Source organism: Benincasa hispida, unplaced genomic scaffold, assembly GCF_009727055.1.
Source record: "Benincasa hispida cultivar B227 unplaced genomic scaffold, ASM972705v1 Contig403, whole genome shotgun sequence".
NCBI classification, from domain to species: domain Eukaryota; kingdom Viridiplantae; phylum Streptophyta; class Magnoliopsida; order Cucurbitales; family Cucurbitaceae; genus Benincasa; species Benincasa hispida.
The window spans coordinates 29,791-55,636 of record NW_024064837.1 but is presented as its reverse complement, the minus strand read 5'-3'; the positions used below and the strand labels follow the sequence as shown (position 1 = coordinate 55,636).

General features: G+C 33.7%; 1 protein-coding gene across 1 annotated transcript; it reads right to left on the bottom strand.

Moving 5' to 3' along the window:
- Positions 1-1,374: 1,374 nt before the first annotated feature.
- Positions 1,375-19,065, bottom strand: LOC120069462 (DNA (cytosine-5)-methyltransferase CMT2-like). Its single transcript, XM_039021228.1, has 23 exons — positions 18,278-19,065; positions 16,488-16,522; positions 15,618-16,389; positions 15,095-15,129; positions 14,873-14,975; positions 14,440-14,544; positions 14,234-14,353; positions 14,013-14,106; positions 13,292-13,485; positions 13,124-13,189; positions 12,796-13,035; positions 12,358-12,416; positions 12,201-12,267; positions 11,775-12,104; positions 11,588-11,656; positions 11,417-11,503; positions 11,239-11,326; positions 10,704-10,816; positions 10,528-10,629; positions 9,402-9,445; positions 9,248-9,317; positions 7,989-8,092; positions 1,375-1,838 (listed from the first exon to the last, which is right to left on the bottom strand). Exons 1-23 carry the CDS (start codon positions 18,890-18,892, stop codon positions 1,661-1,663), a joined length of 3,690 nt encoding a protein of 1,229 aa, XP_038877156.1. The 5' UTR covers positions 18,893-19,065; the 3' UTR covers positions 1,375-1,660.
- Between the last annotated feature and the right edge of the window lie 6,781 nt (positions 19,066-25,846).

Here is a 25,846-nt window from a genome sequence, read left to right as displayed (position 1 = left end):
CTTTAAGCCCAAATAGTAATATCAAATTGGACCAATTTAATATTCATCCGTGACGTCATCGAAACTTGTCTTCAATTCAATTCGAGACATGTGTCAACTTCTAATGGACCCAAAGTCAATGATTTAGAAATTCATTGTTAATTTAGCAAACGACATGGTGACTTGTGATTGGTCCAAAATTTCTCATTCAACAACTATCAATTGTAATTATCCCAAAAAAATCATTTTATTCTTATTCCACATTAGAAAAATGGAAGAATGAGGAGGGTTGCATTCTCTATAAATTAGTCTCAAATCTTCAAGGCTAATTTTAAAATTTAGAATAAAAGTTAATAATATAATATATTTGTAATTTTAGTTTATTGTTTTTTTTTTCTTTTTCTAGTTTAACATTAAGTAGGAACGGAAATTCAAACATTCGATCTTAAAAGAGAGCATTGGTATATTAATGGTTGAATGTCAAGTTAGCTTTTAAATATCACTCTTTTAAGCGACATTTCATTTCGAGTTTAAAAAAAAAGGATGAATTACCTATTTTCTATATTACACCTCGTAATAATCTCTCGATATTTCTTTAAAATTTGTGGTGAGATTAAATAAAATATCCGGTAATAAACTACATTATTACATCATCCTCCAAGCAAATATTTTATCGGTCTAATTCTTTTTTCTCATGATTTCAAGTGGGCTAATCTCAAGATGAGAAGTTATATGATTACAACCTGTACCTTTTTTTTTTCCATATATCAAATGGTTATGAAAGCGTTAGCCACAGTAAATGATCGTTCTTTTAACTATTTTTAAGCAACCATTTGTTTTTAAGACTCGTACATGACACATCTAAAATATAAATGATGAATAATTAAGATAATTAGTAAATGAGATATTAGTAATTGCACTTAATAATTGAGGTTACAAAAACCAGAGAAAACGAATATATTTTGATTTAAGGCTTAAAATTAGATCAAAGTTTACTATATAAAATTTATTTTGTATCATCCAAATTCCCTTTATATATGTACTTTCGGGAAAAGGAAACATATAGTATTCAATTTCATTATAAACATAATCAACTAAACCCTATTCCTTCAAATCCTGAATATACCAATAATTGTGGTAATTCATTATGGCGTCTTTCTCCTATCAATTAGTACTAGGTGAAGAAATAGAATTTTTCACTTTTTTTTTTTGTGAAAATGTGGGGAAAAATATAAGAAATGTCCCTTTGAAATAAAATTAAGTTATGTTATTTATTCTCTTTCACAGGAAAGGATCATATAGAAGAAATATATATATAAAACCAACTACTACAGTGAGTCCAGAGACAACTGAAGGAAAGTATCATTCATAAGAATCTATCCTAGCAAAAACAAATGGAATGGCAAATATCTTGCATTCCTTTGAAGTAACCACAAGAATCTCAACATCTGTCTCAAAATTTGAGATTATTGTAAAAATACATGCTTCTAAAGGGTTGAGGAGAATATGTTTACAACAAATGAAAACTACATTGCTAAGAGTGAGATCTACTAGGAAAGTTTTGAGATCAATTAAGTGAGTGCTCTAACAAGAATGTAAATACAATGAAAGTGAAGCTGACACTTTCAGAGCAGCAACAACTAAACAACAGGTCAGTTTGAAGATTAAAATAAAAGAAATGCTAATCAGTAACGTTATCAGGTGGTGGTTTTTGCAATTGAATATAGTTAGAAAGAGAGAACTTGGGAGGAAGAACTATCAATGGTTCATCACCTCCCATTCTTCTCACTGCCAATCCAAGGGAATAACCCAATGCCCGGGAAACTGATACAGCGACTGCGTTCCCGACTTGACGGTATCTGCAGCATTGGAGAGACTTCAAGATCCGATAAAAAAGATTGATTATACAATTTAGTCTCTAAAAATATCTAACAATTCTCAAAGAACCAAAAATTCAAAAACTAAATGGTCATTTAAAAAAATAAAAAGCTGAGTCTTCCGTCTTTAGAAATTTGACTGGGATGAAGAAAGTACTTCCAAAAACAGCTAGAGATCTATAAGCTGTTAGTAAATCAATCAAGGTGAAAAAAACAATCTAGGTGAAGAAAACACCCTTGTCCCTAGAGCTTTATCAAAGTAACAATTTAGTCTTTAAATTTTAGTTGGTAACGATTTAGTCTTTGTATTTTCAAATTTTTAACAATTTAGTCCATGAACCTTGATAAGTACAATTTAGTCTTTGTACTTTACAATATGTAGAAATTTAGTTCCTATTGTAAAAGAATTCATCAAAATTATGTGTCAATTTTTATTACATGTGACTTAGTCTTTATAGTTTATAGATAGACTTGATTATTTGTCAGCTTTCATTAATCTGATAGACCTCCCATATTTAGGAGGTATGAAAGAAAGGCCAAAAAGAAGAGTGGGGAGAAGGGCACAAATGTAACTGTGGATGAGAATAAAATTAGTTAGAGTGGGGACCACCAAAATCTATAACAAATTCGGTTAGTAGTGGGGGAATTCTATTAGTAGGGAGAGATGACTATTTGCTATAAAGATAGGAATGTAAAGGCAGGGGAGGGTATGAATCTTTTTATTTCAGAATCTATGCTTGTTGAGCTTGTAACCAGGAGGGGGGTCTCGACCTTCCTAGGCTATTTTTGAGCCAAAACAGTAAATATATAATTGAGACACTATCAATCTGGTATCAAAGCCATCCGATTCGTGGGAAAGGGTATAGTGAAAAAGATGGAGGCAAGACTATCAGCTGTGGAGGAACAACTCACCTTACTTCAAGTTGGAATGGAAAATAGGATGGATCAAAGGTTTGGAGAGATGCAGCAGATCACGAAGAGCATGATGACTGCAAAAATCGAAGCATTGGGAGAGTCGATGGAGCAGAAGATCTGGTCGAAGAAATCAGAAACGGCCAAGGAGAAGGAATCGGGGACATCAGAAAGAACAGTGACTGACAGGGGAAAGCAACTGACGAGAGAAGAAAGCGGCAAAAGAAGGGAGGTACCGTTGTTCGATATGCGACTGAGAAAACTGGAAATACCGATATTCAAAGGAGAACCAGGTGAGGATCTGATGGGATAGTTTCACAGAGTTGAAAGGTACTTTGTTGTGAACAGGTTATCGGAGAAGGACAAAATCGAGGCTGCGATCTTGTGTTTGGAAGGGGAGGCTTTAGAGTGGCACCAATGGGAGGAAGAGAGGACGCCGATGGACACATGGGCCAAATTTAAAGAACAACTCCTGCTACGATTCCTACCAGTCAAAGAGGAAGATTGGAGAGCACAGTTTCTCACCTTGAAGCAGGACGGTAGTGTGCGAGCATTCCAGCAGCGATTCGAGCAACTCTAGGGCCGTTGAAGGACCTATCCGATGAAACGCTAGAAAGCAAGTTCGTTAGTGGGCTGAAAGAAGATATTCAAATCGAAATGAGAATGTTCAAATTGATTGGGCTGAAGGAGAAAATGAGGATGGCCCAAATAATAGAAGATACAGAGGAGGCCCGAAGAAAAAAATGGGGCAACCCGAATCTAACAAAATCAACAAGCGTGTCTTCAAACTCGGGGCCCAACTCGACCACGGGTCAACTCGGCTCTAACTCAAGTCAGAACACGCATTCAACTGCCCAAACGATCTCTCTCAACCCAACCCGCACGTCAGGTACGTCTTCAAACTCTGTTACTTTAAAAGACGTCAACGGAAAACCGTTCACGACCGGAGCTTTCAAGCGACTGTCCGACAGTGAGATGCAAATCCAGAGGGATAAGGGACTCTGTTATCGTTGTGAGAAGAAGTATACACCAGGGCACCGATGTAAAAAGGAGGAGCTAAGTATTCTGCTATACCACGATGAGGAGAAAGAAGATGAGACTAAGGAAACAAAGGACGAACCAGTGGAGGCCGAGATGCCCATGACGACTACATTAGAATCCATGGTGGTGGAGGCTAGCGAGCAAAAGGCAGCAGAGCTGTCCCTAAATTCTCTCACAGGGATCGATTCACCCCGAACGATTAAAATCAGGGGAGCTATAGGAGATAGGGACGTGATTGTTCTCATTGACAGTGGTGCCTCACACAACTTCATCGACAACGAACTAGTATCAACCCTGAAACTGCCACAGACACCAACGATAAGTTATGGGATAATGCTGGGAACAGGGACATCAGTGAGGACGACGGGCATTTGCAAAGGGATAATTCTTAATCTCCCTAACTTAACTATATCAATGACTTCTTTCCCTTGCCCCTGGGCAATGCTGATGTGGTATTGGGAGTGCAATGGCTGATGACTTTAGGACGAGTCGAATGCGATTGGGGAACATCCGAGATGGAATTTCAGGTAGGCGACTGGAGGATACACTTGCAAGGAGAATGCAACCTGATGAAAGCACAAATCTCATTAAAGTTAATGATGAAATTGATAAAAGGAGGGCACCAAGGAATCCTTTTCGAGCTAAACTCGCTCATGACTTCTGAAAAAGATGAAGAGGCGCAATCGATAGTAGAGCTACAACTGGAAATACAAGAGATTCTAGAGAAATACCAAGCCGTTTTCAGATCAGTGGAGGGGCTACCTCCAATGAGGCATCATGAACATCACATTAAACTCAAGCCAAGGGCAGGGCCAGTGAATGTTAGGCCATATAGATACCCACAATTCCAGAAGGACGAGATTGAGAAGCTGGTTGAAGAGATGCTCACTGCCGGGATCATTCAGCCCAGTGTAAGCCCTTTCTCAAGCCCGGTGTTATTAGTAAAGAAGAAGGACGGAAGCTGGCAGTTTTGTGTCGATTATAGGGCGTTAAATCAAGTCACAGTGCCAGACAACTTCCCCATCCCGATGGTTGAACTCCTTGATGAATTGGCCGGTGCACGGATATTCTCAAAGATTGACTTGAAGTTAGGATACCATCAAATCCGAGTGGCCCCCTCAGACATACACAAGATGACATTCCGCACTCATGAAGGCCATTATGAGTTTTTAGTCATGCCATTCGGGTTGAGAAACGCTCCATCTACATTCCAATCGGTAATGAATGATCTCTTGCACCCATACTTAAGAAAATTTGTGTTAGTGTTTTTCGATGATATCTTAATCTACCGCTCTTCTTTATGTGATCATGTGCATCATCTATCCGTGGTGTTGCATGCTTTGGAGGACAACCAATTTATGGCCTATCTTAAGTAGTGTACGTTTGGGGCAAAGCAAATAGATTATTTGGGGCATATCATATCAGAGCAGGGAGTGGCGACAGACCCTTCAAAGGTGGAAGCTATGCTCCAATGGCCGACACCAACAACAGTCAAGCAACTCAGGGGATTCCTTGGGTTAACGAGTTACTACCACAAGTTTGTGTCTCATTATGGTTCGCTGGCTTTCCCTCTAACACAGCAACTCAAGAAGGATAAACCACAGTGGAACAAGGATACTTAGGAGGCCTTCGAGATCTTGAAGCAATGCATAGCCCAACTACCCACCCTCAAGCTCCCTAATCGAAACAGATGCCTCCGGGGTAGGAGTTGGAGTAGTACTAATGAAAGAAAGAAGACCGGTGGCATACTTCAGCAAGGCCCTCCCACCCGTACATCGACTCAAGGCTGCCTACGAACGAGAACTTGCTATAGTCATGGCTATACAGAAGTGGCCCCTATCTATTGAGAAGAAGGTTCATTGTACGAACAGATCAGAAAAGTCTCAAATTCTTATTAGAACAGCGTATCATAGCAGGTGAATACCAGAAATGGGTGGCTAAATTAATAGGATATGAGTTCGAGATAAAGTATAAGAAAGGGATGGAAAACTCAGCCACAGATGCATTGTCTAGGCTGCCTACCACGATGGAAATGACCATGATCAGTGTACTGCACGCCCTCAATTAGGAAGTATTCACGAGTCAAATTGAGCAAGATCCGGAACTAAGAGCAATCAGGGATAACATCAGAGCAGAGCAACCACACCCCCAGGGATATACACTTCAGGGAGAGCTCCTATTATATAAGGAGCGTATTGTACTTCCATCTCAGTACCATTCCATTACTCCTACAAGAATTCCACAACAATCCAATTGGGGGGCACAAGGGGGTAGTGAAAATGTACCAACGATTAAAAAAGGAGTTCTTCTGGACAGGGATGAAGGCAAGGGTAAGGACTTTTGTAGGGGATTGCTCTTTCTGCCAACAAGCCAAGTATTTGGCCTTAGCCCCTGCTAGACTACTCCAACCTCTGCCAATACCCGAGCTCACTTGGCAAGATATCAGCATGGACTTTGTAGAGGGACTGCCGAAATCCGAGGGATATAACTCAATCTTGATAGTGGTTGATAGGCTATCCAAATATGCACACTTCATTGCTCTTCGCCACCCCTACACCGCAGCAACAGTAGCCACTTTGTTCATGAAGGAAGTTGTACGATTACATGGAGTACCAAGAAGCATCATATCTGACAGAGATAAAGTGTTTACTAGCTTATTTTGGGAAGAATTGTTTAAATTGATGGGAACACAACTCAAGAGGAGCTCATCCTATCACCTACAAACGGATGGACAAACGGAAGTGGTCAACCGAGGCTTAGAAACATATCTCCGATGCTTTACCATGGAGACTCCTTCGCAATGGCACAAATGGCTAGCAATGGCTGAATATAATTACAACACATCTTACCACACAGCCATCAAATGTACACCCTACGAGGTATTGTATGGCATACCAACACCTACACTCATCGATTACACACAAGGGAAGGCCACAGTAGGAGAAGTAGACGTCCTACTTAAAAACAGAAATGAGATGCTCAAACAGTTGAAGAAAACATTGGAAGCAATACAACAAAGAATGAAGGCCCTAGCAGATTCAAAACGAAGAGAAGTAAACTTTGAAGTCTCGGATTGGGTGTACATCAAGCTCAAGCCTTACCGCCAAGGATCACTATTGGTGCACAAGCACCCAAAACTAGCATCACACTACATTGGACCTTTTCAGATAACCCAAAAGGTCGGACTAGTGGCATATAAGCTTGATCTATCTTACAATGTCACCATACATCCAGTAATACACGTTTCACAATTAAGGAAGGCCGAGGGAACCATACTACCACGATTCTCTTCACCAACGGTGGGACCATTTGGAAAACAACTAAAACCATTGTTAGTTTTGGGAGTTAGGAAGATTGGTTCAACGATATCATCACCTAATGATTTTGAAGTACTCATACAGTGGGAAGATTTACCAGTAGAAGATCCAACATGGGAAGGAGGAGAACAAATAGCTGAACAATTCCCTAACTTTCACCTTGAGGACAAGGTGGTGCTTTTGGGGGAGGGTAATGATAGACCTCCCATATTTAGGAGGTATGAAAGAAAGGCCAAAAAGAAGAGTGGGGAGAAGGGCACAAATGTAACTGTGGATGAGAATAAAATTAGTTAGAGTGGGGACCACCAAAATCTATAACAAATTCGGTTAGTAGTGGGGGAATTCTGTTAGTAGGGAGAGATGACTATTTGCTATAAAGATAGGAATGTAGAAGCAGAGGAGGGTATGAACTTTTTATTTCAGGGTCTAAGCTTGTTGAGCTTGTAACCAGGAAGGGGGTCTCGACCTTCCTAGGCTATTTTTGAGCCAAAACAGTAAATATATAATTGAGACACTATCATAATCATACTAATATTTTTCAGAATAGAAAGTAAATGGTTGCTTATTGAAGTTTAGGGACTAGTTACAATTTGAAAATATATGGACTCAATCATTAGTAAACTAAAATTTAGGGACTAAGTCACTTTCACGAAAGTTCAGGGGTTAAAAGTAGTGTTTTTTAACCAATCATCTAACTTCTTAGGAAACACAATATTGTTTATCACATAAAAACAAAAGAATGTTTAGGAAAAAAACTTGGTTGATCAAATTTTGTGGTACACTTTTGAGAGGAAGAACATCTGGTCACTCATTCCAAAGTTTAGAGAGTAACAAACAACAAAATGTAGAGAAGAATACTAACCTCTCTTTGACAGACCCAGAGAATCTATAATAATCAGGAAACCCTTGCAATCTTGCATATTCTCTTATGGTGAGGATTCGATCTTGTTCTGGGTGTAATGCTACCTATAATATAAACTAGCAAACACTTAGAACAAGAATCATCTAACGAGATTTAAGAACTCTAGGCTAAATTAACAACGTTTTACTTCTTTTATTTTTTCCCCTTTTTTAATCAAAAATGTTGATTTTTTTTAATTAAATTATAGTTAATATTATTCTCTCTTTCTTTATAATTAAAGAAGAAATAAGAAGTGGATTGATAATCGCTCTCCATTCGTTTTTCTTTGTTATTTTGAGACAAAATAAATAAATTTATTCTTCTTGGAAATTGTATTGAATGATTGAACATTACATGAGTGGTTCGTTTTACCATATTAATATATAAGCTAAAAAGAGGACAAAAGCCAACAATTATAGTTTTAAATATTATTTTAGTCTCCATACTTTTGGATCTAATTTATTTGGGTTCATGTAGTTGAAATATTCACTTTGGTCCACATATTTTTTACTATTGTTCATTTTGGCCTTTATACATTCAAAATATCTATTACTTTTAAAAAGTTATCATCTTAGTCCATTCATTTTCATTTTTCTCTTTTTTTTTAAAATAAAAAATTTAGCTTTAACACTCCCCTAAATTTCTTTAAATATAGCCATCAATCTGTTTTGTTTAATTTAAAATTTTGCAAATATGGATAAGAAAATGTCATTTTTTAAAGAGGTAGTTGCAAATACAACAATCAAATCAAAATTATTAGTAAACATAGCACATTGCAAAAGAATTTACAGATATAGCAAAATTTAGCTCCAGTTTTGGTAGTCTATTAATGATAGTCTCTATGAGCGATAGAGACTATGATTGGTAGGCCTTGCTATGTTTGCAATTCTTTTAAAATGTTGCTATACACTTAATTATTAACCTTAAAAGTGTTACCTATTGTAATTATTGGGACCAAAATCAACATTTTGAATGTATAAAGATCAAAGATGAATAAAAGTTGAAAGTACAAGGACTAAAATAAACATTTCAGCAATCCAGGGACCAAAAAGGGCCAAAACTGAAAGTATGAGACCAAAGTAGCATTAAAACCATAGCATTTCGAAACTTTTCACATATGACAAGCGTAAAAACCATCGACAGAAAGAAGAAACAGAAAAAAAGAAGACAAATGTTATCACATGAACTGTTCAAGAATGGCAATTAGGAGAAGATGAAACCTGATTGTGACAACTTGGGAAAGTCACTACTGTGGGCACCGTTTCATCCCACCACAACCTGCCAAATGGTCTGTGCACGACCAGAATATGAGAGAGAGAGAGATATAGAATCCATAGGAAATATGAGCAGGTACTAGACTGAAAGATAACAAACCTTCTAGACTTCCCTTGTTCAAAAGTGAAAGCATAGTCTGGTACCTGTTTTTTATTTTTAAAAAAACATGGCGGTCAGTTGTTTGGAAGGACTGATATTACAACATCCAAACATAAAGGTGACATTTATAATTATAAAATCCTGTTTCAATCTGCATAAATTTTGTTTACAACCAGCCGTTTCACGTCCACCAAGCCAAAATACAACTTCTATGGTTTTTAAAAAGATTAATTGAATTTGGACCTTAAGTTCTAGTTTCATTCTATTGAATCCCCAATCAATTTAAATTTCTATTTTTAACAATTTGTAGCTAGCTAGGAACATTGGTTTTTGTGATTAAACAAGACTATTTTTATAAACTTTGGTTCTTCTGATTGTGTTCGAGTATTTTTATGATTTTACTGGTTAAACTTTGTGTAATTGATTGGCTGTATTTTCTAGAAAATGCAAATAAGTACGTTTCTAGAAAGTGCTCTGATGAAAGGAGGCAATTGCTTACTCTAGAGTTTCATTAACAGCAGGGAGGTAATAGACTATAAGGCCCATTTGATAGGCAATCTGAAAACAAGGGATTCAATAAAAATAGAATTGTTTTTCATGTTTTCATATATGTATTTGATAGCATATTCGGAAATTAAATTCTAATTTAAAAAATTTTTCAAACTGTGATTGAAAATATATTTAGATATTCACTAAATACTAGGTTGAATATAAACCATTACTAATTAATTTCTGAACTTGTTTTATATCAAAATTTTTGTATAAATTATTATTTTATAATAGCATATAATATATTACATATTTTAAATCTAATAAAAGAATTGAGTTTTTAACATGAAATAGTATAAATGTTATTATTTTTTTTATATTTTTAGTATAATTCTGCATTTTAAAATTTTGAATTCAAAATCTAGATACCCTGAAAATATTAAAAAATTATTTTCAAAATTTGGACTGTTTGGATCACATAATCTAAAAACAGTTGTTGAAAACAGAATTTAAGCTGCCAACCAAACGCATTTTCACTGACCTTAATGAATCTGAAAACATTAAACAAAATCTGAATTGCTTGTTAAATAGGTCCTAAACAACTTGGGAAATTTCACAGTGAATTTAGAGCACTAACCATCGATTTTCCAGATGGTAGTAGTACTTCGTTTTCTGGATCTCTCCGGACAACATTGTCACTCCCCACAATTACACCAGGAAGATCCCTGAAATTTGCCCCCTATATACAATCTTGGTGTAAGAAGGAAGAAGAGCTGAATGATAAATTCAACTGTAAAAATTGTATTCGATTACCTTTCTCTTTGGAATGTTACAAACTCGCAAGTAGTCGTCTTCGCTTAATAAGTGTGGGTGATGGTCATAAAGTGAATCTGTACTTTTGCTGTCTGTTTCACATCCTGTCATCTCTGTTCAAACAATTAAAAACATCAGAAAGAAGAGAAGGAAAGAAATAAGTATCAGTACTTAGTTGTATTTCTGCATGCATATACGGGTTGCAGAAAATGCATCTTTTTTTTGTTTCTTCAATTAATCTTCTTTTTATATCTGTGAGTGTCCGAGCTGCATCTTGACAGGTAGGTGGTTTGGATTGAACCCATGACCTTCTAGTCATTTATCAAGATCATACTCCCTATATATTGCTAGGCCAACTCGCAATGGTTTAACCTTCCTTTTCTTATAAAAACATATATACGGGTTCATTCATTCTCCGAGTTGTTAACAAGGAGTAAGACTTTGAAAATGAAGAAATCAGTTATTTGAATGAAACCCTTCCGGATAGATTATAGTAATTGAAAGGATTGTCCTAGAAAGATAATGATATTATCACCATATTTAGACGATCTTATATATCTTTGGAATTCTGTTTCAGGCGGCTTTTGATATGGCATTTTTTCCCGAGACTCTGAATTCAAGACCTGCAGAAATTAACCAAACGGAATATCAAAATGATCCTTTTGATTAGATGATAAAGGAATAGAATTTAAAGTCCAAAATAGTTAAAGTACTGCTGGGAGATCAGAGATGGCGTCTTGAAGAAGAACAGCTTTTTCAAGTTCACGGGGCTGGTCCTCATCATAAGCAACCGTATTTCGCTGCAAATATGGGCCAAAAAAGTACAAATATCAAATTAAAGTAAATGGAAAAATCACATATTCACTTGCTCCAACAAAGATTACCTCAAACTCAGGTGGGGGCCAATATCTAACAATTACTTCATGCGTCGGAAGTGGAAATTGAGGCAATTTCTACATGTGACAAATGAAACTTAGTGAAAAGAATGTGTAGAGAATTCGAATTAGATAAAGATCATAAGTTCCTGACTAGATTCGACCTAACTATCACAATGGAAAGAGTAAATTTCACCTCACTAGGATGGGCACCCCAAAGGAAAACACGCAACCGAAACTGTGGGAGGCCGAAACATCCAGCAGCTATTGTTCCAAGTCTTGCTTGGTAATTCATATGTACCAAACGACTCACTGCATATCGTCCAAGAGAAGCTTGATTGAATCTCAAAATGTCAGTCACATTTTCCATCAATACATATTTAGGCTTTAAAAACTTCACTATATCCATGAAGATAACTATCTGGCGATTTCGTTCATCATCCATGGGACAGTCGACATTTCTAAAGCGATTATAGCCACTGATCCCTTGGCAAGGAGGACCTCCACAAATAACATCAACATCTCCCTGACATAACTCACTCATTAGAGTCGAATGAAAAAATCATACTTAATAGTACTGTAGAAAATTATTCCCACTTACAAAGTAAATAGGACTACTTACAGGGAGTGGCAAAATTTTTTGTCTCAAACCTCTTTTCACAAAATCCCGAATTGCTTCCTGGCAGTTGCTGCAGAAGACAAATGATGAGGGGAAATACAGATAAAATGGTTGGTAAAATAAATGTGAAAATCAATAAAGAATAAAAATGGGTATCAACCTTAAACCTTCAATTGGTTCCCATGTATCTTCACTTCGACCATAGCCTTTCCAATGCACCTGATGAAATACAGAATATTTGATGAATGTAAGAAAACTACCAAAATAACAAACACAGATTCACACCTCCCAATAACAAATGAATCATCATATCTTCTAAATCAGTTTGAACAAGTTAATGTGCTTAAAAGGTGGAGTTTAGAAGTGGCAGTTTATGAATTTATTCAATTGAAAATGTACTTCAAATAGCAGACATAAATCACTCTACGATATATACAATTGAGAACTAGAAGCAATATATTCAATGACTCTTCTAATGAGCCAGAATTTGGAAGACTGGAAAAAGGAACACAGGAAGAAAAATTGAGGACTAAGTAGAGAAGAAGAAAAGTGGACAAATTCACCATTATGTTCCAATAGAAAGAGGTATATCATTTACCATAAATTTTAATCCACGCTTGCCTGTTCTGGTTGGATCACCATAACAAATGTCAACTAAGCTCGAGACCTCAAACTCAGAAGTTGGAAGTTCATCTTCATCATTGGGGGACGTCAAATTATTATCAGGTTTTGACCTTAATTGTCGTGATCTCTCTGATTCATTTGCCTTATAACGTTTACATAGTTTTTCCCACTCCTTTAATAAGTCCAGAAAATCCTCAGCAGTTTCATTTCTGACCTATTACAAAACAAAGTTCCATTTTAAATATCTAAAATAACCAAGGAAACAATTTTCTAAAATTCAATACATAATGATCCATACTCACATGTGTTTCTGGATGATTCAGTCTCAAGCTCTCACATGCAGCCTTACGGTTATCAACAGCCCATCTCTAAGACAAGGATAAATCTTAAAATTGAATGAAGTTGAATGTGCTGAAGACAGAAAAAGTTTTAACTGCCCAGAATATAAAAAGAAAGCATAAGATGGCTACCGTAATGAGGTCAACAGAAGAATGTTTGGCACCAAGGCATAGTCCAGTCGACATTCCCCCACATCCCGCAAAGAGATCTAATAATTCTAACTCCGCCTTCTTGGGAATATTCTCCAAAATGTTCAATGAGGATGATACATGAGAAGTTTCAATGCGGTTGGTTGGTGCTGTGTCAATATTCTTAAGGGATTCATCTAATGGAAAATAAAACATGCAGAACTCTACTTATCAGATAAGACAATTCAACATAAAACTGTGCACTAAAAGTAAAAATAAAAATTGCACAAATGAGATAACTGTTGAATGAAGATTTTTAAATAGAACTAAAGAAAGAGAAAAAATTCACAGCTGTCATGAAAAAAAAGAAAAACATAGAAAACCAGCACTCTATACTTTCTACCATCCTTGGTCTACAAACAAAAACCATTCCCAACCCTTTGCAGTACTCAATCTTTTGACTTCATAAAATTTGTAACTTGGGTTGCCACCAGATTTATTACTCCATTGGTAACAGAAGTAAGAAATTTGGCAAAGAAAAAATTATTGAACTGACTTTAGAGGGGGAAAAAACACAGAAAAGTTGAGTATGGAGACCAAATTGAAGCATTCCAAGTGTAAAATTTAAATCTCATTTTAAAAGTATCCATTAATAGTTAAGAATCAAGAAGCGCCACTTATTTCAACCAAATGATATTATATGCCCAATAATAAATACACTCACCATCTTTCAAGGTGCGAAAAGCCGAATAGTCTACGCAGTATTCCATGTCATAATAGAAATCAAATGAAGATGCAGAGTTTGATTTCTGACCTACCTGCAACAAGTGCACGTCAGTTCTGAAGGGGATAAGCCCTTACATGCCTACAACAATGTTCAAAAATAGTGGTGGCACTGTCAAATAAAATCAAGTTTGAGATAGAGGGATCGTGAAGCATGCATACCCTGGGTTTTACACGTTTAATATTAACTTTTGAAACAATACAATCTAATGGATTGTCATTCATAACCGTTGAATAAAATAAACGCCTTGGGTCATGAAAAGCACCCTCTTCCTGTATAACCTGAGAAATGAATTAAGATTACTTTAAGATACACCTAGGAACAGTTGAATAATTAGTTATTAATACTCCTAGGAAATTTTACTCACTGTATCTTCTACTCTATAAAACCATTGTCCTCTGAAATAATTTTCCCCATCTGTTGTCTTGAAAAATTCTATAATCGTCCCAACATGATTTTTTTCTCCTTCACCCTGTAGCCAAAGCTTAGCATTGAGCATTATCATATGAAATACAAGATGATCTATCGTCGAGAGAGAACTCAAAAACTCTCCTCATGCAACATTTGTCATCTGATCCTCAACATGATTTAGCAATGAAATAATATACCAAATTTAAGGGGAAAAACAACAAGATAGAGATATCCTTTTCTCCTCATGAGAAGGATAACGTCAATTTGATTGCGAATTAAGATTATACAAACTTATATTTCATACTGAATGCAATGCTCAACATGTTTCAACAATGAAACAAAATGCTCATGGAAGTGCAAAAACCAGTATTGAAATAGAGGTCATTTACCTTGATGTATACACAATCTCCAAGACTGAAAACAGTATTTCCAATATTAGCTTGAGTATAATGGCAATCCACATTAACCACAATCATATCTTCATCATCATCACTGTAAAACATGGTAATATGAAATGATTGGCTGAAGTGAAACACAATTCTTAATTAAAAAAGAACTCAAATATTATAAAACCACTTAAAGGATAGGCTTAAGAACTAATTATGCCTCACCTTTCTCTCACCTTTCGCTCCTTAGAAATTTGATTCTGCATGTTCCAGAACAATTATGATCAGGATACAAATTTGACGGGTAGTGCAAAGCACATTGGATAGAACTATATAAAACAAACTTTCCAATTAATGAGATACATTAATGCAAAAATCAGATCAGGAATATTACTACGAAGATAGTATGAAAGACAAAACACAAAAAGCAAGCCATAAAATGGCAATTCAAATTAACCAAATGATTATCACAAAGGCATTATGGGAACAAAAAGAACACGACTCCAAAAGTATTTTTATCACATACTATAAGAATTAATATTCACGATTAGAGATTTAAAAGAAGTGAACTGTTTTATTGAAATACTTAGTATTAAAATAACTCATACCAAAGAAAAGCATTTCAACTTTGTTTTCAAGGAACAGATATCAAAGACTCCACAAAGTGTGGTTCTTAGATTTCTGATTACCAAAATGAAATATTAGTACGGGTAGGCAAGCTGTAGATTGTAAATAAACAGACAATTACCTTCATTTCATAGCGCCATTTCCATCTCTGTTGAGCCTCATCAGCAGGAACCGGATCTCCAACAAAGAAAGAAGCCATTTTGCGTATGTTATTTTTCTTGTCAGCACCAGAAGAATTCCTAATTTTCTCCAGAGGATACTCTATCCCCGACTCTAGAAGTTCAGAGGAAGAATATCTGATTTTACTAGTTTCAGTCCCACATGCAAACGTGGACATTTGATTATCTAAGGACTTGGATTGCTCATTGCCACATGAAGATAATGAAGGTCTTGGAGATCTACTTAATGGCTTGTCACTACAATAATCAACATTGCAATTACATTTAAAGTCCGAGGAAAGCCTTGGAGACCTTCTTAAAAGCTTCTCAGCAACTAAATGAGAGTTGCAACTGAAGACTTTAGGTTCTTCTTTGTGATTTCTACACAGTAAGCAAAGTGATGGTTCGTCATCTATCTTGTGACAAAATCCTCCTTCGAGATTTGAAGTTCCCAACATCGAAGAAATTAGTGCTTCATTAATCTCTTCTTGCTTTAAGAAAGATAATTCTTCTGTGTCTAATTTTCTTGATGAATTCATTTCAGCGTAGACTGTCAATGATAATGCATCAAAGCTGTCTTTCTTGGGAGATTTAAGCTTTCTTGAGGAAATCTTCTTCGATGAAGATATATTACATCCAAGTTCATTTTCTACTTGATTAGATGAAAATCTTGGAGATCTCTTAGTGGACTTCTGTTCCATGCCCACCACATTTTTAACTACATTCTTCCCCGCTCTTTGTCAACAAGATGCAAAATTCAATTAGAAATGAAATTTAGATTCAGCTGCATTGATCCAATACTAACCCCAAATAAAAGTTTGTAGATCACTCACTTATAGGTCAAGCATTTTTCAGTAGCCTTTTCACCCTGTAAAATTTAGTTTTCCAATTCAGCAGTAAAACAAATCCGTTCAATAAGCTCGTCACCAAGAAACAGATGATAAAGTAACTCGCAACGCTTGTAGGCCATACAGTAACAGTAGCAGCATCAACAAGAAGTTCAGACTTCAAGAATTGCCGGAATACCTTTTAATCATAATTGAAATAAATTGCTGGATTACTCTATTAAACAATTATATTTCTTTCACCAACATTGATTTATTTTCAGAGGCATTGAACAAATAATCTATTTAAAAAGACATATTTTCATTTCACTAGACTACCATTCAGAGTGTTAGTTTAACAAATGATGACGTAATAACTTGTTGTAACTAATTAAAATTAATTTGTCTTTGAACTTACTGACTTCTATTATTTTTTATACTGCGTGAAAGAAATATTCAACTGACCTTCACAATTGGCGGCTTATTGTTATTAAGTGTAGTAAGTAGCTGTATATTTTACCGCTGGCTTATAATTTTAATATTAAGGTCATTCAGTGACTATTGTTCTTTAGTTGTTGGTTATAAAAAAAAATTAAGTTTCGAAATGCTACTCTCACTTTGTGTTTTTTTTTTTTTTTCCTCTTTTTGACCCAAAGAATATTTCAAAATCTAAACTAAGTTATAAAAAATTGAAGGGAAAAAAAAAACAATTTTAAAAAACTTGTTTGTCGTTTTAAAATTTGTCCCACAATTTAAAAGTTTTTTAAAAAATGTGAAAAGTTTTAGTTAAATAATAATGATGAAAAAAACACATCACTTATCAAGCGGACATTTACAACAAAATTTTGAAATGTCTTGTCAATTAATCAGCAAAAATAAAATGATGTGATTATTGTTACTTACACATTATTTTTATAATTAATATGTTTGACCTATAATTATTTCAATTAAACTATATTCAATTTAAACCATCTATTAAAGTTATCTCTAAGAAATGTCAATGCATCAATTTTATATATGTTTAGACTTTTTCAAATGTGATTAGAATTGATGTATAAATAATTTTATTAAAAAAAATCAGAACCAAAAGTCCAAATTGATTCTCATATAAAAATTTAGAAACTTAATTTAAGTGGTTTATTCAATGTAAGAAAAGTTAAAAATAATAACAAACGTTCGAATTTTAAATTTATACAATTATTAGTTTAAGGTTTGCAATTTCCAACTTTAAGAATATTTCTCTCTTAATCTTTTTTATTAAGAAACACACAAAACTATTAGAAAACAACTATAGTTTTTAACAAGTCAGTCTACAGCCGGTAATGCCATGTGTCTTGTTCATGATTGGATATGGATACCAATTAAAAGGATAACCTTTTAAAGGGAAAAAAAATAAAACTTTCCTCAGGAAATTTCTTCAATAATGATTCGATTTTCCCGCTGAGTATCTACCGATACGAAAACGCTATTCGTACTCTTAATAAATCCTTTCGAAACCGTCAAGTTCGTCAGAAGAATACTTAGCATGAAATCATCGCATGTGGGAGGGGGGGAAATGCATGAGTAAATTTTAAATTCTAGAAATCTGCGCTGTTACCAAATTGAAACAGTTCTCGAAGAGAACGCTTCCTATATTTCAAAATCCAAAATAAGGAAAATTCGGAAGCCAGCTAAATCCCGAATACAGCTTTTATTAGGGTTTCGCGTTCAATTTGGACGTCATACGTTCAATTTGATTTAATTGGTCAAAATCAGGACGAGAAAATGCAATAATAAAGGAAGAAAACAGTATTTGGCACCTGATTGAAGCCGCATTTCCTCTCCTCGACGTTAATTGAGTCGAATCGAGGAGAGCGTCTCAAGGATCTCAGCTCGGCTGATTCCGTTGCAAATCTTCCTGAATCGCTGATCTTCCTCCTCTTCTTCGACGTCGTTCTTGCAGACAACTCCTCCATTTTCTCTCCATTCCCGCTCCCGGACACGTTGAACCGTGGCGACCTTCTCAAACTACCAGCATCCATCGACAACAATTTGCATTTCTTTAGAGGTAGCTTACCAGCTCCATCTCCATTTCCACTAGCCAATCCGGGATGTAGCCTCGGTGACCTCCTCTGGCAACTCTCATTCACTAACAATCCAACATGCAGATCAGGAGAAGAGCCAGAACGAGCTCTTTTACCGCTATTTCTAGCCACATTCTGCGGACGAACATCCACAGGACTAAGACTAAACCTTGGTGACCTTCTGAAACCAGCCGCCATCGAAATCTTAGGGTTAAGAACAGCCAGCGGCACCGGAGTGTGATCGGCGACGGCATTGTTCTCGTACGGCACAAGCTGCAGAGATCTGAACTTCGAAGTAGCTAATTCCGAGTTCGATTTGGATTTCGATCTGGATTTTAACGGCGACGGCATTGTACACTGTAAAACTGAAGAACCGCAGGTCTAGTCTGAGAAATTCACGGAAACGAGAGAAGAAGAGTGGTTAGAGAAGCGGCCGGCGGGGGCCGGAGGAGGATGAGGAGGACGATGGGACTGAGTCACAGTTCGCTTACTGAAATTCTGAAAATAGCGAAAGAAAGTGGAATCACGGTTTTTTATGTGAAGTACTTGTTGAATTCAAACGAAAGAGATGATCCTATGTGGCCGGGTCTATCTTAATGAAACCTGTGCACTGACTTTCTGATGTAAAATTAAATAGGGGAAGTTACAATAGGCTCCGTCAACGGATTTCGCAATTAAATGACGAAACAATATACAAACGAATCATTTTTTTCCCTCTCTCTCAATAGAAAACTACCATTTTGATACCTCTAATTTAGACGGGGAATATGCTTTCTTTTTTCTTTTCCTTTTCTTTTGCTTCTTTCTCTTTCTTAAAATAGATTTTCGGTTTCTAGATTTTGCTCGTTTAGTTTTTATTTTATCCCTAAATTTTGATATATTATTAGTTTGATTTCGATTTAGTTTATAAATTTTAAAATAATACCATTTTACTTTTATAATAAAATATTAATTTTCTTTAAATTCTTTTAATAAAAATTATTAAAAATAAGTTTTGAAACTGACTATTTTGAGTGGTTGTCAAGCATTACAATTTTTTTTTAAATAACTTATTTTCAAAATTAAATCATTGAAAAGTTGAACGCACCTTTAATTTTGTTATTTTTACTAAATACTCACTTTGCATATTTAGTTTTAATGTCTATAATTTAAAAGATATAAAATAATTATATTTAATTAAGTTTTACGGTTTTTCATCACTATTAAAATTAAATTTAAAATTTCACTTCATTCTTATTTTAAATTAATTAATAAACAAAAAGAAATGAGTATTTAATGAAAAGTCAATATTAAAAATATAAATCTTGAAACTCTATTAACCACCTTAAAACTAATTCAAATCTCAACTTGAAAATTGTAATATTTTTTAAATTAATTAAATTGTAATCAAATTAAAATTTTAATAACTAAAATATTTTAAAACTTATTAAACCAAATAGAAATAAGACCTGGAATCTAGGGAAAAAAAATTGTTCACTTATATATAAGACTTGGTTACACGTTCCCAAAAACTTGTTCTTCAATTTTAGTCCTTTTTTTTTTTTTTTTGATTAATTGCTCAAAATACTCATCTCAAAGGTTCAACATGTCAAATGATCTAGTTTTTTGAAAAATTGTCAAATGTCCCTTTACTGATGTCATGACCATTTGAGTTACATTGTACATCTTCTTCTTCAAAGTTACATTATATAGCTTTGATGTAACCAACTATAGTGAGCAAGAGATGAGAGAGAGGAGTGATTTTGCGAGTGATGAAACGAAGAGAGAGCGAGACAAGCTAGACGAGAGACGTAGTGATTTATGAATGGAAAAAAAAGAAAGAAAGAAGAAGAGAGAGCGAGAAATATAGTGATTCGTGAGTGAAAAAGAAGAGAAAGTTGATACTACTTTACATGTGCACCGAGTATATTTTGATAATTTCACTCGAATTTGACGTCAGCAAAGGATCCTTCGGCATTTTTTTTTTCAAAAATCGGTTCATTTCACAATTTTTTCCCTACTTTTTGGGTCATTTTCTAAATTTCAATTTTGCACTTTCCATTCTCAATAAACCATCAAATTATTTCATAGAGTTAGTTTCTGATTAACTTTTACTAAAAAGATACTCATTTTGATTAGTCTTCCTTTAAAAATTTAAGAAAAATATGAATATTGTATATTTTCATCGAGTTTTTTTTTATTGTTGGATAAAAATTAGTTTTAGATCGGACTAATTTTAAAATTTATTAAAATATAAAAACTAAAAGCCCATTTGGTAACCTTTTAAATTTTTTTATTGTTTTTGAAAATTAAGCCTATAGACAATATTTTTTTCACCTTCAAATTTTCTTTTCTTATCTACTTTTTACCAACGATTTAAAAAAAAATCAAGCAAAAAATTGAAAACTAAGAAAAAATAGTTTTTAAAATTTACTTTTATTTTTTTAATTTGATTAAAAATTCAACCGTTACTTAATAAATATGCAAATCATGCTAAAAAAATTAGGAAGAAATGGGCTTAATTTTCAAAAACTACAAATAAAAAACGAAATGGTTATCAAGAGGGGCCTAAATTTGAATGATATAAACAACAAATTTAAAATTTTTATCTGGACCTATGTTATGTTTTACCAAATTACAATTTTGTGTATTCTTTTTTTATATTTTGCTAAATTACAACATTCTAACACAAAATGAGCATAATTCAATTGGTTTAGTTCTTGTACTATCAATTCTAAAGTCATGAGTTCTATTCTCCTATCCTACATATTGTAAAAATAAATAAAATAATATATAATTCATTTGACCAAACATGCCCTTCTAAGTCACACCCACAATCGTTAGTAGTTTTATCATCGATGAAAGAAAATATTATTTTATTGGAACATGATGTAAAATTCTATGAGCACTCCCAACAACTAAGATCCTTATTGGAGTGACTTATCAAGTTCTTAAAATTAGGAAGCAGAATATGTTCAAAATAAACCACAATACAACTTTCTTTCGATAGAGCAGTTGGATTATGGAAATAATTAGGGCGGTGATTGTGTCATGAAAGCTTTAGCTCCCACATACCGCATTGGATTAGTGAATATGGGGATTTTTCATAGTTTAAGATGTGATTACATGTTTACTAAAAAAAGTTATTATATGGGATTCTTTTTTTCCATAGTTGATGAGCTTGATATGGAAATTTAATCTTTAATTGCTGGCTTAACATGCAAGTTAATGGGCCACTTTGATGGAAGAATGCCCCATCGGGCTCATTGGACTTTAAGGAAGAATACTCCACTTGCTTCTCTATCAATTTTGATTTTATTATTATTATTATTGTTTTAAGTTTTAGTTTATACTTCAAACAAAAGGGAAAAAAAAGTATTTTTAGTATAATTAGGGGTATGCAAATTCCAACAAACAACACTATATGGTTATTAGTACGCTCGTATGTCAATTGAACTTTACTCGTTTAGACAAAAAAAGAGTCTATTTGAACTTTTTTTTTTTCATTTGACCAATATGTAAAGATTAAAAATGTTTGTAATTTGGTGCTGGCTTCGTTGAAATGAGTTGATTCATATGTGGAGATACTCGAGAGGTTTTCGCTTTGATTAACGAGGCTCAAGCAAGCCATGAGGGAGGTTTTTCAAAAATTTTAGATTGAATCTGGTTCACAATCCCTTGTTAGTGTCAATCATGCTAATGACTTAATTATTCTCTTCAAAGCATTATTTTGAAATAAATTAGAAGGTAGATTAAAATTCATAGGATTGAAAATTGTATGACCTATAAGTTAGCTAGGTGGGCAATCTCAAATGTTCATGGGGGCGTGGGTTGATAATCCACCCTTGGTTTCGGTCTATTATCGACATTGATATTCAACATTGTAACCGTGTGGATATTATATCATCTTAATGAAGTTGTTGTTTGTCAAAAAAAAAAGTAAAAAAAGAAAAAAAAAGAAAAAGAAAAAGAAAGAAAAGAAAAGAAAAGAAAACTAATTTTAAATTTTTGGTTAAATTACTAGCTTCAATCTACAAAATTTTGGAATGTTAAAAAATTATTTGATTTAATACATATAAATTGATTTTTATGTCTAATCAACACTTGAATGCTCAATTTTTTGTTTAACATAAAAAAAATTCTATGACGAAGTTAGTAATTCTGAAAGTTTAGAAAATGAATACACACAAATTTAAATGTTTAGGTCTCGTTTGATAACGATTTGATTTTTTAAAAATTTTTTAAACTTCAAGCCTATAAACATTTCATCAAGTACTAAATCTTTTTGAATTGTTATCTACTTTTTATAAGGGGCGTTTGGGACATAGAGTTGATTATTATAGTCCTAAGTTATTATAGTTGGATTAAAATAATTTGTGTTTGGGATGTAGATTATTTTAGTTTGGGTTGTAATAGTATATGTTTAAGATGTAAATTATTTTAGCTTAAGGAAATACTAAACACTATAACAAAGAATAAAAAAAATTATGAATATAAAATAGTAAATACTGTAACAACTTGGGGTTTTGAAATGGCTGTAGCTAGAGATGACAACGGGGTGGGACGGGATGCACTCCCCATCCCCGTCCTCGTCGGAATTTTTAATTCCTAGTCACTGTCCCATTTCCTCATTTTGGGAGTCGAGATCGGGGTCGGAGAATCCTCGAACGGATCCACGCGGAAGAAAATCCCCATTTTTATTTATTATTTAAAATTAACTAAAATTAGTATTTATATTGAAATTGTAACTTTTATATATAATTAGTATTATTGTTACATATATTTGTTTAAATTAACAATTAAAAATATTTTAATGTTTTTTATTATATTAAAAAATTAAAATTAAAAAAAAAAAACTAATTGAAACACTAGCTTCAAGCTACTGTTTTAGTATATAATAATAATAATAAAATTAGAAAAAAAATTATAATTAAAAGTAGTTTTTATAGCTACCATTTCAGTTTTTTTTTCTAATTATTATTATTATTATATTATTATTATTATTATTATATATATATATATATGTTAATAATTAAAAAAAATCGGGGCGGGGTGGGAATTGAGTTCGGGGTCGGGGATGGAAGCAGAGATCCCTCCCCGACTAGGGACCTGATTTGACCCCATACCCAGTCAAACCGGAGATTTCCTGCCTCGATCGGGTCGGGGACGTGCAAGAAATTTTGCCATTGTAGCTAATTGAGGAATACAAAATAGTATTTACTGTAATAAAATGTGGTTATTAGCCTTAAAATAATTCTTGCCCAAACACATGTGTTTTAAACAAACCAAGGCAAATATAAAAAAAAAAAAAAAAAAAAAGAATAACTCGATATAGTGTATATGTATTTTCAATCAAAATGAATCAAATATCTGATCTTCCATCTTGAACTAATTTCTTTTCTTTTTCAATTGAAAAAAAAAAAAAAAAAAAGAAACTTGTTTTGTTTATTGAATTTGACTAATAATTAAATACTCGTATGCAATTCACGGTTAGAAACTAGGAGGAAATAAACTTACGTTTCAAAAAGCAAAAATAAAAAATGAAATGGTTGCCAAGCAGACCTTAAAACTAAATTTACTAGTTAAACCTAAAATTTATTGAACATAGAGATTTTTACATAAAACATTTTTTTAGGTCATATATTTAAAAAATGTCTTTAAATTGGAATTTGTTCGAGAAAAGTTTTTAGTGTTATTTTTGGACCAATTTACATTTTTTATTATTTTTATGCCCGATTTTTATATATATTTTCCTATTTACGTAGCTCTCTTACTGATGAAGAAAGAGAATGTATTTAATATGATTTTTTGTCATTTTCAATTGGAGAGAAAAAAATGTATTTAATATTATTTTTTCCCATTTTTAGTTGGAGAGAGAAAATGCATTTTATCGTTTGATTTTTTATATTATGTGATATATTCCATTGTTTATTTTGAGTACTATTTGTTTTCATGTAATATATTCTATTGTTTATTTGGTATATATCTGAGATATTATGATATGTATGTACTTCTAATTAGGTATCACTTGTGTGTTTGTATTATATTCCTCGACGTGTGATATATATGTCATTCTAATGTAATTTTTCTTATGTTGGTCGGTCTTATTTATTTTGAGTTTGTTTATATTTTGCATTATTATCTTATATATAACATAGTTTAAATTCATGGTTATTTTTACATATACGTTAGAACATCTGTCTTAATGTTTGTAAATATTTTAATCAATATATGAAATAAAGTAGTAAGATTGACTAAAAATATATTTAAGTAAATTCAATAGAAGCTCACTAACATAAATCATTAATTCTCAATTAATGTGACTGATTCAAATTCAATTTAAAATCTCATGATTTTCAAATAAACAAAACTATCTTCCACAGTATATAAATCACAAATGAACTTATTGTTCAATATATAAAGTCTCAATAAAAATTGAAGATATATATCACAGTATATATCGAAAAATCACCCTTAGAAATATATATATCACAGTATATATTGAATATCCTACCGATTTTCGAAAAATCGAAAAAGGAGAAGAACGACATATATTATAGTATATATGGAAAATCCTATACAAGCTCCAGAAAATCGAAGAATGAAAGTACATATGTCACAGTATATAAACAAAATCCTACAAAAGCTCCGATAAATTAAAGAAGAAGTACATTTATCTCAATATATATTGAAAAATCTTATAAAAGCTCTGAAAAATCAAAACATCATATGTTGTCTATCATATCCAACACTTACGACATTCTTAATCCAATCTACCCATTTGCCCATATGTGCGTTTGTATGTGTTCTTGACCACCTTTGGCCATGAAAACCTCGTTTGACTTCATCCCGATCTGCTTGTGGCGCCCAGATTTGCATGGGTTATCTTATTATTTGAAATAAACCCGAATATATATGGATTATTTCAAATATACCCAAGTATATCTAACGACCAAATCAAGATCCATCGTGGACAACCATCTGCACGCACCGTCATCCGTTTGCAACCTTAGATTCGGCTTTATCATGCACTTCCTAGATCCTTTGTCCATCCGCGGAGCCTTCCAACCTCAGATCTGGTGCCGTCCACTAGTTCTAGTATTGCCCAACCAAGATTCAGTGTGGATCAACCCATATCCACCATGGACATCCGTTCTTGGATCTTTGCAACCTTAGTTCCAACTTCGTCTGTTTGTTGGCCGGATTCAACTAGCTTTACAACCTCTTTTGCTCACCGATTTCAGAGGATGGGGAGATGATTCTATAATTTGAGGAAGCCATGAATGAAGAAGATGAAAAGGAGAGTGGGGAAGAATAAGAGAAAGA

Bases quoted from the DNA above. Each gene is read 5' to 3' on its own strand.
- LOC120069462 (XM_039021228.1), bottom strand. From the start codon at position 18,892: ATGCCGTCGCCGTTAAAATCCAGATCGAAATCCAAATCGAACTCGGAA. The intron at 11,327-11,416 runs GTACTTTAACTA...TAATTTCTGCAG, and splicing joins CCATCTCTGATCTCCCAGCA to GTCTTGAATTCAGAGTCTCG. The intron at 8,093-9,247 runs GTTTCATCTTCT...TTTATATTATAG, and splicing joins TCCCAAGTTGTCACAATCAG to GTAGCATTACACCCAGAACA.